Here is a 12616-nt window from a genome sequence, read left to right on the forward strand (position 1 = left end):
GCACTCCAGTGTAAGATTTCTGTGTAGCTCTACCATGGATTTGGAGGGTATGCTACTACACTTGAATCACCTTGAACTTGAATCCTGGGCCTAGTGAGTGTGCAGATGCTGCTACTCTTGTGTGTCGCTGGATGCTAATAGCTGTCTACACATGAGTTTATGTTGCCTAGCAGACAAGGAGGCACAGAGGTTGAATGTGACTAGTTTACTGATGGATGTGTTTTTCTCCATTACCCTGTAATGAGCTGTGTTAAGCCAAAATCCACCTACTCCTCCTGAAAAAAAATGTGAGAAATTCTTCTTTTGGTCAGGCTGTTTTGGTGTTGCCTGATGTGCTGCCCATTGAGTTGAGTGGGTATTGGATACCTAGTCCATGCACATGAGCATTACACATCATCTGTCTGCTGCTGACAAACACCTCACCCTCAGTTTCCACAGAGCAGCAGCTGTACGGGCACCTCTGGAAAACTTGCTCTTGCTTTCAGAAGAGGCAGGATTCTGCTACCAGTGTTCTTCCACTACTGTACAGAAGGAAGCTGAAGGACACTCTAGACAGAGACCTTCTGGAGGCAGCTGACTTGTAGTGGAAATTCTGGGTATCTCAAACACCTTGACACAGTGCTTTTAGATGTCATCCTCCCCTCTGGTAGGGTTTGTGTCTATCCAGCTGAAGTGACTAAACTTTACTGAAAAGGATGGGGAAAACTCTGGACGACTTCAAAACCACCAAAGTTTACATGAACCTCTAGGGAAGCTCAGCATTTGCTGTAAGAGGACAGCTAAAGCCACCTAAAATTTAGGCATGAGCAGGACATCCACACAGGATGGAACACATCCACTCCATAATCTCTAGGTCACCCTTCACTTTCAGCAGAGACCTCAGAAAGTATATCCAGATGGTGAACTGGCTGGCTAGGAAGCTGTTGCTACAGTATAGTTTGTCAGCCTTCCGGAGCCTGGAGCCCTGGAGCTCATCTGCATTATGGTAATTTGGAACAAGAAACCAACAGTAACAGTTGGCATATATTCAAAGATTTGCTATTTGTAACTTGGGTCTTTTCTAAGTGATGAATTATTACCATGAACACTGGTTTGTTTGAGTGTGAGAAGGAATATGGATTCCTGAGTGCTTTGCCAGCAGAGTTCACATCAGTTCTACTTTCAGCAATGTATGTTAATGCAGCAACAAGGGAAACAGCATACGTACTGTGAGGAAACAGAATGTCTGTGATTTAGCCAAACTGGATATTAATGGATTACCCTACCATAAGCATTTGTAGCTGCTTTTATGCTAATTGTCACTTAACATACTTCTGTGTGGAGAGGAAGGACAGAGCCTGTACAGATGGTAGAAATGCATCAGTACAGCCTATCAGAGTAGAAAATCTGGCCATTAATGCTTTATCAGTTCTTACCAACTTCATTCTCACTTGACTGAAAAGTAGAAATTTTACAAATGTGTATAGCCTAAGCATAGTTGAATGTCACAGATACGATATAGATAATATTTTTGGATAAGGGTATGTAAAAGGTAATTACCTGTTACAATAACCTGGCTTTTTTACACCCACTCATGGCCAAATTAAGATTTGCTTTTTATTTTTTCATGTAACCTGTCAAATGCAAGCAAGTACCATTGAGGGAGGCTGGCATCTGCTGAACTGCTAAATCTTCTCTAGCATTGACTGCTTCTTATGGGCAAGTTTATGTGCACCATTGTTTTTCTTAGCCTTTTTGGAATAAACAGAGAACATGCTACCTACCTTGCTATGGGATTGCTGTTAGCACATTTTATTTCAGATGCTAAGCCCTGAGTATGCAGGTGTGTGTCAGTGGGTGTATGCAGAAAAAACACAATGGAAACAGTCAGTCTACAGATCCTTAGCCACAGGACTGGGAGGTCTTTGCCAGTTTCTGCCTCATCTCAAGCAACTTCTTACCCAACATTTTTAGATACAAGCAGAAGATGTGTCCAGATTTCTCAAGTTTCAAAATAAATTACAAATGAACTTTTATAGGATACCCCTGTTGAATAGTGGATGGCCAGAAAAGGAGTTTTCTCCTCTTAGTTGGAATTTTGGTGAATCACTCAACCAGATTAAGTTTCCCTTTCTGGGTAACAGGGATAAATGATATTTATTGTGATGGAGTTGCATAATTTCAGCCATTATGAGTTTTTAAATGCTTTGATTTCCTTGTGGCGGAAGGATGACAAAAATGCAAATGCTATCCATGAGAAAGACAATGTTGGCAGCTGCAGTAAAACCACCACAAATGACAGGCTCAAGAGCCACTCCAAAGAAGTCAGGGTGCAATGGGAAAAAACAGCTAATTGGGACTCTGAAGATGTGCACTTGGATAACACAATACATTGACCATTAGAGCTCTTTCTCACAGAGTAATTTGCTATTTCCTGGCAAGACTTGTGGAACCATGGAGAGAGGAGCCCACACTGGAGTAGGTTTGCTGGCAGGACCTGCGACCCTGTGTGGGACCCATGCTGGAGCAGCCTGTTCCTGAAGGACTGCACCCATGCTGGAGCAGTTTATGAGAAGCAAAGCCTGTGGGAAGGGCTCATGAGAAGTTCATGAAGGACTGTCTCCTGTGGGAGGGGCCACCCACCAGAGCAGGGAACAGTGTGAGGAGTCCCCTCTCTGAGGAGGATGAGTGTCAGAGACAAGGTGTGATTTGATTACCTGACTGCAGCCCCCATTCCTTGGTCTCCTGAACTGCTGGTGGGGAGGAGGTAGAGAATCTGGGAGTGAAGTTGAGCCCAGGATGAAGAGATGCTTTTAAAGTCTGGTTTTGTTTCTCACTTTCCTACTTTGATTTGATTGGTAGTAAGTTAAATTTATTTTCTCCAGTTGAGTATGTTTTGCCCATGACAGTAACTGCTGAGTGCTGTCTCCCTTTTTTTATCTCCACCCATGATCCTTTTGTTGCAGTTTCTCTCCTGCGTCCAGGAGAGTCATTGAGCAGCTTTGGTGGGCACATGGTCCATGGTCCAGTCAGGGTCAACCCACCCACATCTGAATTATTTTTTCCCAAATTTCTCTTCAGTTTGACATACATGACAGGCAATGTTTATATCTCATTCTAACTGTGTTTTATCTGATATCTTATTCCAGCACTGCAACAGGAATTCTCATGGATACAGCTCTCAGTGATGTTAGAAAATGTGTCTGGACATCCAACAGTGACCCTAACTTTTGCCACCAATGAAGGAAATATTTCTGCATGGGTCCAGCTGTTCTTCCATTTGGTTGCCATCAGCTAGGGAGTACCAAGTGTAGCTTCTGCCCAGTTGCAGATTTTACTGAGCAAGATGAATGAAGAGAGGAGAAACTGGAGTATAGGGATGTAGGAGGGATGGGAGAATAGGAAGTGAAGTGGGGTTGGGGACCACAGGAGTAAGAAGCAGGAAAAAGTTGTAAGGTCATAGGATCAATTTTGTAATACGCAGGAATGCAGGTTTCATTAAATCTGCAGAACACCACATTTTATTCAAGAGTAGGAAGAAGGAAATACTCAGCTAGGACCAAAGCTGGCCAAATACTGTGGCCTCTGATGTCACTGCAAAGCCCTCAGCTCAGCTGGTGTGTTTGTCATGCTTGTGCCTTTGCTTGTGTTTGCATAGCCCTCTCTATTATGGTTCTTTTGTGCTTCTTTCTTTCATTACTGTATTCATTATTTTCTGACAGAACATCATACCCTTTGCCTTTTATTATTTCCTTAGTGCTGGTACTTGCAGCAATATCAAACCAATGCCAGCAATTAAGTGACACCACTGCATGTTTCTTCACAACATTGTCTTCCTCATGCTGACCTTTCCAAAGTGAAGAGCCACACCATTTTAAAAGCCTGCATCTCCCAGCCTTGTCTCTCTGGATGTCTTTCCCCTCACACAGTGGGTGACCAGACCCTTTCAAAGCCCTGTCTACGAGCTCAGGGCATTCTTCACCTTCAGCCACAGCCCTGCAATTTGCAAACTGGGCTTTGTGTTGGCTGACAGGTCAGGAAGCTAGCAAAATAATTCTTCTGGTTGAGATAATTTTATGTGGAAAGCAGGGTAGAATCATGCATTTTTAATATGCAAGACAACATCAACAACCATGAGAGGTGTCAAGGGAGAGGATTAATATTTTGTTTTGCAGAACAATTCAATCTTCCTGTTCAATACAGATGCTAAGTTTTTTACCCTAGTTAAATGTAGTAAAAGTGCTACTGATCTGCACCATGACTTGTAAACTGGAGTCCACTGGAAAGCCCTGAGCAGGAGCCACCCAAGCACCCATCACTCCCCTACCCACACTGCTAGACAAAAAGACCCACAGCCATAGGGTCTTTGAAATGTTCTCTAGTGTTAGTTTGGCAAGATTTATGTGGCTTATTACTGTGCAATGGCCACAAAATATACCACTGCATATGAAAGATAAATGATTACAAGTTTTCTTGCACAATTTTCTGGCAGTCTGGATCTGACTGTGCAAGTAGGTCAGTTCTTTTCTGGCTTTCCAAAAATCCCACTCTTTTGCTCTTTCAGTCTTTGTCATTTACATAATGGAATAGCCATAGTGAAATGAAAACTTTTTGTTCTTCCCAGGCCACCAAAAGAGCTGACATTTTGATGGTCATTCTTCAGTTCAGCTCTCAATATTTGTCCATAGCTGAGTACTGCCTGCTGAGGCTTTGTGCTGTCCCAGTCTTCCACTGATCCCTTACTTCACCAGCCACTTCTTTTTCCAAGTCATTGTCTACCCCTCCCCCCAATGAAGCCAGGAAATGAGTTGGTACTTACTTGTATTGCTGTGTCCTGTAGATCCCTGTTGTGACTCCTACAGTAATAACAGAAAAAAGGGAAGGTGTATTATTTTTTCAGCAATTTTTTTTGCTGCAATACTTATTGGACATAACCTTAACAGTACAAACAGCACTGATGATTGTTCATTTGGTTTCAAAGTAATTTTCATTTACAAGAATAAGTCCAATATTTATTGGAAAATCCATTAATTATTAGGCTTGTAAACTTATTTCACAACAACCCCATAATGGTGCAATTCCTTGTACAGCTGTTATGACTCTCGTGATCACTATTCATGTATTGATCAGCCAAAACTCGTCTATTATCTTCTACAAGTTCAGATGAGAAGACAGAGGGAAGGCCAATATTGTTTCATGGACCATTGGATTCCTGAGGTAGTAGCACAGCTGGTCTTTTCTTTTCACATGTTGGCATTGACAGCATCAGAGAATAAAAATACAGACTGGTTCTGGTTCCCTGAGATTACAAGGTCGACCTTGTATGACAACAGCAATATCTGTGAATGTGGTGCAATAAATCAGACCACTTTTCCCTCAAGTGCAAGTGTTACCACACTGTGTTTTACTCACAGAATTTGTTTGCATTCATAAAAATATATATTTTAAAAGCCTATAAATACAAATATCAACCATAACAATAAGAAAATTAAATCAAAGGGGAAAAAAAAACTTTGCCATGGATGACAGCAGGAAAAGTATCCTGTATGTAACTCTGCTTCTGAATAACCCAGACACACACAGGAATGCCACCTCATATCCATGCTGCAGTTAAGGCTGTCCAGAGAGGCCAGGCACCACAGGAACACATGTGGTCATTCTGGGTGAGGAACAGGGTGCTGGACCAAACCCTGGTCCCCAGACACAGAGGGATGAGCCAGACACAGAGCTCATGGGGAGAGGAACTGCAGGTCCCCAGAGAGCTGAGGATGCTCTGACTTGGTTGGGCTGAGATTGTGCTGCTAGGTCACTCCGGAGAATTCCTCAGGGGCTTGGGGACCCAAGAGCTTCTTGGGCCCTCTAAAGAGAGGCTGGCTGGACAGCAGGCCTGGCATCTTGAGGGCTCAGCTGATCAGAATCCCTCAATCTGCACATTTTGCTCTGTCATGACTGCATGGCTTTGATCTGTAATTTTACTACCATAATACACATCTGCAACTTACTTCCATACTACATACCTGTAATGTGAGACATCAAATTTTTGGGCAAGCCCCAGGAGTTTCAACCATCTACTGCAATATGAAAAGATCTGTACCATGTTTCACATGCCAAGAATAATTTCTCTGTAATCTGAAATTGTGTACTTTTGACAAATTGCATCAGCTTTTTGTGAATGTTTCTGATGGAGAGAGATTAAAGCTTATTTTTTTCTAGTGACTGAATGTAATCTTAAAAAGTCAAGATCAGCTTACAGTGGTGATGTAGTGGTATGTATACTTGAATTTAAATGCTATTTTTGTAAACAACCCCACTCCCAATAAAAGTAGACTTTTAGAGCTTGTTCAGTTTCCAACACAGAGAATTCATGTACCTGGAAAACTTCAGGGAAATACAGTGATTTTGAGGGAAATTTGTATTTGGATTTGTAAAAGTGTTTGAAACTTCTAAACAAGGATCTTGCTGACTCTTTTACCTTTTCATTAAACTCAGAAGAATGTACCTTCCCCTTTACCTGCTGAGTACAGTTATTGCTTCTGCCAAAGGCTAGTAAAAATATCTCATGGAGAAATATAGAATGTTCCCACTAATGGATGAAAAAAAAGAATGTAACTTTAAAAAAAGGTGAAGCCTTAATTTCTGAAGATTATTGTCCAGTGTATTTCCTCCAGCACGTTAAAATCAACAAGAAAGCAAAAAGCAAATGAATTGCACTTGTAAAGAGCAACATCACCATGATAACTTCGCATCTCCTGAGAATAATCACCCAATAGCTTTGTGACAAGAAACCAGTTCTCCTGGAGTGGCTAAATTAATTCTCAGATAACAAAATGATGGCTGATCCCATAATATCACATATACATAACCAGAAATCAAACACCTGATCAAACTATCAAGACAAGAAATCACAGTAAAAATAAAGAAAGAGAGCAAAGCAGGCAGCAGAATTAACAGCAATTTTTCTGCACAAGAGAGTTAATGCTTGAACATGAAAGCTCATCCACACAAGCATCAAGTGAGCTCTTACTTACAAATTTAATTATTCATTTAAAGTTTATTTATTAAGATGCTTTAAATAAAATTAAAATCAAGAAATGCCTGATCATTTGTGCATAACAAAGTGTGGCAGAGATAGGAGAAAGGAAAGCACACACAGCCTGTCACATCACACATTCAATCAATTATCCTTAAGCTTTGAAAAACAAGAAATAAAGAGAGTGTCATTGCCCCTTCCAAGTAAATTCAAGAGTACAAATTAATGCCAGAGAGAAAGAAAATTTAAAGTTAAGGATGGAATGGAACTTTTTGCCCTCCATTACATAAAGGACAGGTTTCTAGTGGTGCTCCTCCAGCAGCATAGTACTTGGAGACCAACTTGGCACTGCCACATGTGTCAAACCTGACCCAGACTCTCCTCCCATTCCTGTCAATCAATCCAAACCTCCCATGCTAAGGAGGCCTGATTTCATACAGAAGTACAACATATGCACATCCATCCCCTCCATCAAATGAGCATTTAGTTATAGTGATTGATACATCCACATGCACAGTTTCAAATGTGGAATTCCGTTATATTTGTGATATATACATCTCAGATATTTAGCTTTTTTTTTTTACTAGACTGATTTCAAAAACACTCTAGCTATAGTTGCTGTGGCCTTTGCAACTTTAATAGCCTAATTAATAAATTTCAAGTTTCAAGCTGTCAGGTTTCTAATTACTTGAATTGCAGGTTAAAAGCAGTGTGGCGTGAATGCGAACTAATGGTGCTGATACTCAGTTTTCACGGACAGAAAAGTAGTTATGATTTGCATCCTTGTGACAGGGCAGGAGCCTGACAAGCTTCTCTTTTTCCCATTCCCAAAATGATGAGCCTTTTTATGTTTGGGAACCGACTTCTGTTAAAAGTGGGTGCAGCCTGCTTGCTTCTCTTGCTGGAAGAGTATTTGCAAATGGATTGAACTGATGTCTCAACACTGCCCTTAAGACAGAAGAGGAAATCATGTTACTGTGCATGACATGAAACTAAGAGATGAAGCTATTGCCCTGATTTTAGCCTTTCAGTCTCTTTATTGGCCTTGGTCACTATTTAACTGACAGACCCATTTATCTGAATAATGTGAGATCCACAACAGTTTGATGTCACCCTCAGGTTTAAAAAAATAGGGACAGCTACAGAGTTTACCTGCGTAAAAACTTTCCAAGAGCTTTGGAGACATTCCCTACGAGGTCCAATAAAGATTTTACACCATGCTTTGTGAAAAGCAATAGCTACTCATGAAATTTTGAAAAACAAGTTTGAAAAAATTAGGAAACCATTTTTTTTCATTTTGGAGCCTGAAAAGCAGATCCTTTCCAAAGTCTGTAACTGTACAGATTACCAATTAAGCAACAGAATAGCTTTTAATTATTTTAAAACATTTTAAAATAGAAGTGGCATAGTAATGGCAAGTAATACAGGATTGTTCATAATCTATGGCAAGTAATACAGGATTGTTCCAGGACTCTAATGAGTTTTTTGAGGTATTTCTCTCCCATCACACACAAAGCACTCTAATTTGTGGCCATGAAGACCACCCAGGCCACAATACAGTTGTGATGTGATTATATGTACAAAAGTATCCTCATATGTTACTGGATGAAATCTTGTCCATCCTAAGCTTAAAAAAAATGTAAATTCTACTTTGGCAAGAGAAAAGAAAACCACAGGTAAAAAGATCTTTAAAAATGAATGGTAGATCTCTGAAATGGCTCTGCAATTCAAAATAAGAGAAAATTTCCCAGAGAGATGGATGAACAGGCAGAGAGAAGATGAGAAAGTCAATATCAACCATTATTCATGTATCTTTGCTCTGTGCTCTGTGGTTCTCCTATTCCTATATTTATCACAATATATTTAGTTGTGAGGAAGTGGATTCACAATGGCCACACAGACCCACTGACAGGTGCCCGGGCACAGCTGCACATGTGCCATGCAAACACATCATGTGGGGATAATTGTGGCAGGAAATGCAGCACTGCAAGCACCACCTCACTTTGTCAACCCTATCAGGCACTTCACCTGCTTGTAAGCTGCTGATCCACCTCTCTCCAAAGAACTTACTCTAACTTAACAAGGCTCTACCTCACCTACCAGCTTCAGTCATTTGTCTGCCTTCAACAAGCAAATAGTGAGTTATTTCCTTCTTATTCTTTCATAACATGCCAGAGATGTCTTGGTTTACACCCCTGATACTTCAAAATTGTGACACTCTCATCCACAGAAAAGCTGTTTTACTGTAGGCAAATGAAGTTTTCTTGGCTTTGTAGTTATAATTATTCCCTGAACTAAATTTTGTAGAATGGACTTGAAAGTTGCCAAACGAGCTTGCTTTAACAGGAGAAAGACTATAAACAGCATCAATACCATCTTTTCAAGCTTGAATGCTGCATGAAATATGCTTGTGGCATCTACACAGTATATGGTGATACAATGTGAAATTTATTGGCTCTTGCACAAGATAGCTGATTTCATTCCCTCCTGACTTAACATGTATAAATAATGTGGTTTCCCAAGCTTGTGCTGATGAGCTTTACCATGCTGCACTGCATCCTTCCTTGGATACATATCCAATAGTGGGGCTGGTTTTAAGGGAGCATCAGCAGCACTAATGGCTTTGGCCTCTTGGGGGATCAAATGTTTCTGTGAAAAATGCTTCTGTGGCCCCCCTGGGCATCACAGCCCTGGGCTGACTGCCCCTCTAGCAAAGCTGCCCCTCTGAAGCCAGGCTGGTGGCAGAAGATATATGGCCAGTCCTCTGGCCCTGACTAGAGGCCACTGTACTGCTGAAGGTCTCCTCAGACATCAAAGGTTTCAACCAAAATCTCAGCTGGTGAAGCCAAATGATGCAGGAGCAATGGATGCAAGGAGGAGCTCCCTGACTTTCCCCTGCTGTCTGTGCCCTAAGGTATCAGTCAGGAGCCTCAGCAGAAGCCACCCCATCTGGACATCCCACCAGAGACACCTGTAGCTTTGCCACGAGGCACCAGTGACCCCCACATATAACCTTCAATTCTGCTGCCAAGAGATGCAGACTGTGTAGCCCTGCTGAGGCTGTAAGAAGGGAAAAACCAGGGAATACTGGCACACACACACACGTGGAGAAGATCATCACCAGGGCATCAACCTCAAGCCAGAGACCTCAGTCACTTAGGACTTGTGTAGGACATATTGTGAGGTGCAGGAGGAATGTTTCTGCATGGTGCTGAATGCCTTACCTTGTTTGGGAAGGGAAACTTGCTTTGTTCTGCCTTTCCTGGTGTGTGAATAGCTGACAGTGGCGGAGGCCATGAATGGGTCATCTCCTGAAAAACAATATTGTTCAGCAAACTGCATTTAGAAAGTCAGTAGAAAAGCAGACAATGACAGCATATCAGTAACAAGAGTACCTGGGCAGTGGAATATTTAAGTTACTGCAGCTTCTAGGAAATGCCCAGTTTTCTTATAATCTAGACAAAACATGAGCTACAATCATTTTTACAGACTCTTGAGAGCAGTTCCTAAGCACTGTTTCATTTTCCTGAATACATAATTCACCTTAAGTGCAAAAAGTTTGATTTTTCTGACAATCTGCAAATACATTTTAATCACAGAATGTATTCAGGTTGGTGAGATTAACACAAGTGCATTTTTTTGTAGATGGGAATAGAAACTTCAGTTCATGACCAATGGGGTACACAGTATAGACTAACCACAAAACAGATTTCACAGGCAAGGTCAGAATGGTAAATGCTTACCACTTGCTAACAGATAATTCCTAAAATTGCCTTTATCATTGTGAAGGAGTTGAGTAAGTTCCTAACTCCAATGTGTTTGTGTCTTGCAGGACACAGACATGTGGCAAGCCCCAAATGAGTGGTGCTGCATTTCACATTTTTTCTCCTCCCTCTTTTGTCTTGAGGGACATTTTTTTCATACCTAAGAGACAGATGTAGATTGACCTGACTTTTATGTAGTCATCCTTTACACAACTTCAGGTAGCAAGTAGGCACACACACAATACTTGGAGGATGAACGAGCTGGTCTCCAAAGCAGGGCAGCTTTTGGGGAGTGATAAATGAAACACTTCAGACAAGAAGTTTGTTCCTCTCTAGTGCAGGATCTTAAGGGATGGATATGTTTCTTTGACATGTTCAGCACCAACAGCCACAGTATTTGGTACACAGTAACTTAAGAGAATTAATATGAGAAATAGTGCCAAGCATGACAACCCTGAAAAGTTGGCTTGTATGTTAGAAGAACTGAAGACCCAATAGCATCCTGCCTTAAGCAGGGGGATTGCTGACACTAAGAGTCTGCCTGGCAGATGCTTTGCTGGGTTTGCTACCATTAACTGACTGTGGAATTGTTTCTCAGTGATATTCCAAGAAGCCATGCAGAGATCCACAGCCTCCCAAAATAATACTGGAGTTATATTTCCATGAGTCATTCCTTTTTAAAGAGAAAAGAAATGTTCTTGTTTGAAAAAAAGTGTGTGTGAGTCTCTTGTCCATTCCTCATTAGTGCTGACAGAACTGCTTCCTGACCCGGCATGGACTGAGCTGCTGCATTTTTTACATAGTGGAAAGTCTCTGGCTGTTCTGCCAATGAAAGGACCAGCCCTTTCAACACAGTTTATTAGCAATAAATGTCACCTTTAAAGCATTCTTGATAAACAGTTTATTTCCTAATAAAAATTGCATTCTTTTATTTTATTTGAGGCTAAAAAGTTGCATGATTTATTATACTTCTGTAATCTATGTGCATGCCTCTAATCAGAGCATCATCTGATTTGCAGTTTCAGTATCAGAATTGCTTTGCTTTTCACTTCTCTGAGGCAGATCATTCATCTTATGACTTCCTTATCTGATAAGTGCCAGCAATAACAGTATATAGCAATTTTTAATATACAGTAACTTCTTAAAACTCAGGCAGCAAAAAACATAGGGAATCAGATTGCTGTTTGCCTCAAGTATCTGGCACATGTGCTACTATTTGCAGAAGGTTAAGGAATTATGTATTAAGGAATATTTCAACAGTAAAGGTGTATGACTATGAACTGACAAAAAGGAGATTTGGAATGTGGATGTTTAACCCTAAGTCTGTTATCTAAAAAGGCACCACCTTCACACCTGCTTTTCTTACTTTTCCCTCAGAGGACCATTTATTTTGTGAGAAATGTGGTGCTGCATACATTGACTAGAGGTGTTTCCACTGCTAAAATCCTGTCTCCAACCAAAGCGTTTTTCCTGACAAGTTGAGGTGCTGGGCCCAAAAGACCACATGGGAATGACTAAGTGTCCCTTTCTTCCAAAGGGCAATGCTTTATGTTATCTCTGTCAATTGAAGAATGGGGGCAGCCAGACTGGGAACATCTGGTGGCTTTGACCTAAAGTTATCCTACTTGTGAAATATTCTATTCAGTGCTTGTGATTGCCATTTGCTCAAGAAGCAGTTCTTGCAGGTTACACAACTGGTGACCCCACTGTCACCTTCAGGGAGATGTCTCCTGAGGAATCTGCTCTGTGCCAGCATGAGCCAATCTGTTACGGCAGCAGAGCTCTTTCCTCCCACTTTGCCTGCCCCAGTCTGACAAAGATGACTTCATCCAGGGAAAGGACC

At 41.2% G+C, this 12616-nt stretch overlaps 1 protein-coding gene across 1 annotated transcript in view; it reads right to left on the bottom strand.

The window, feature by feature from the left end:
- Nucleotides 1-12616, bottom strand: part of AFF3 (ALF transcription elongation factor 3) — a 326498-nt gene that overhangs the window by 127113 nt on the left and 186769 nt on the right. Inside the window, exons 5-6 of the mRNA XM_030234927.2 lie at nt 10234-10320; nt 4799-4835 (exon numbers count right to left, since the gene is read on the bottom strand). Of these exons, the coding sequence (XP_030090787.1) occupies nt 4799-4835; nt 10234-10320 (124 nt within the window). The remainder of the gene's footprint in view (nt 1-4798; nt 4836-10233; nt 10321-12616) is intronic.

The sequence above is a fragment of the Serinus canaria genome, chromosome 1 (genome assembly GCF_022539315.1).
Source record: "Serinus canaria isolate serCan28SL12 chromosome 1, serCan2020, whole genome shotgun sequence".
NCBI lineage: Eukaryota > Metazoa > Chordata > Aves > Passeriformes > Fringillidae > Serinus > Serinus canaria.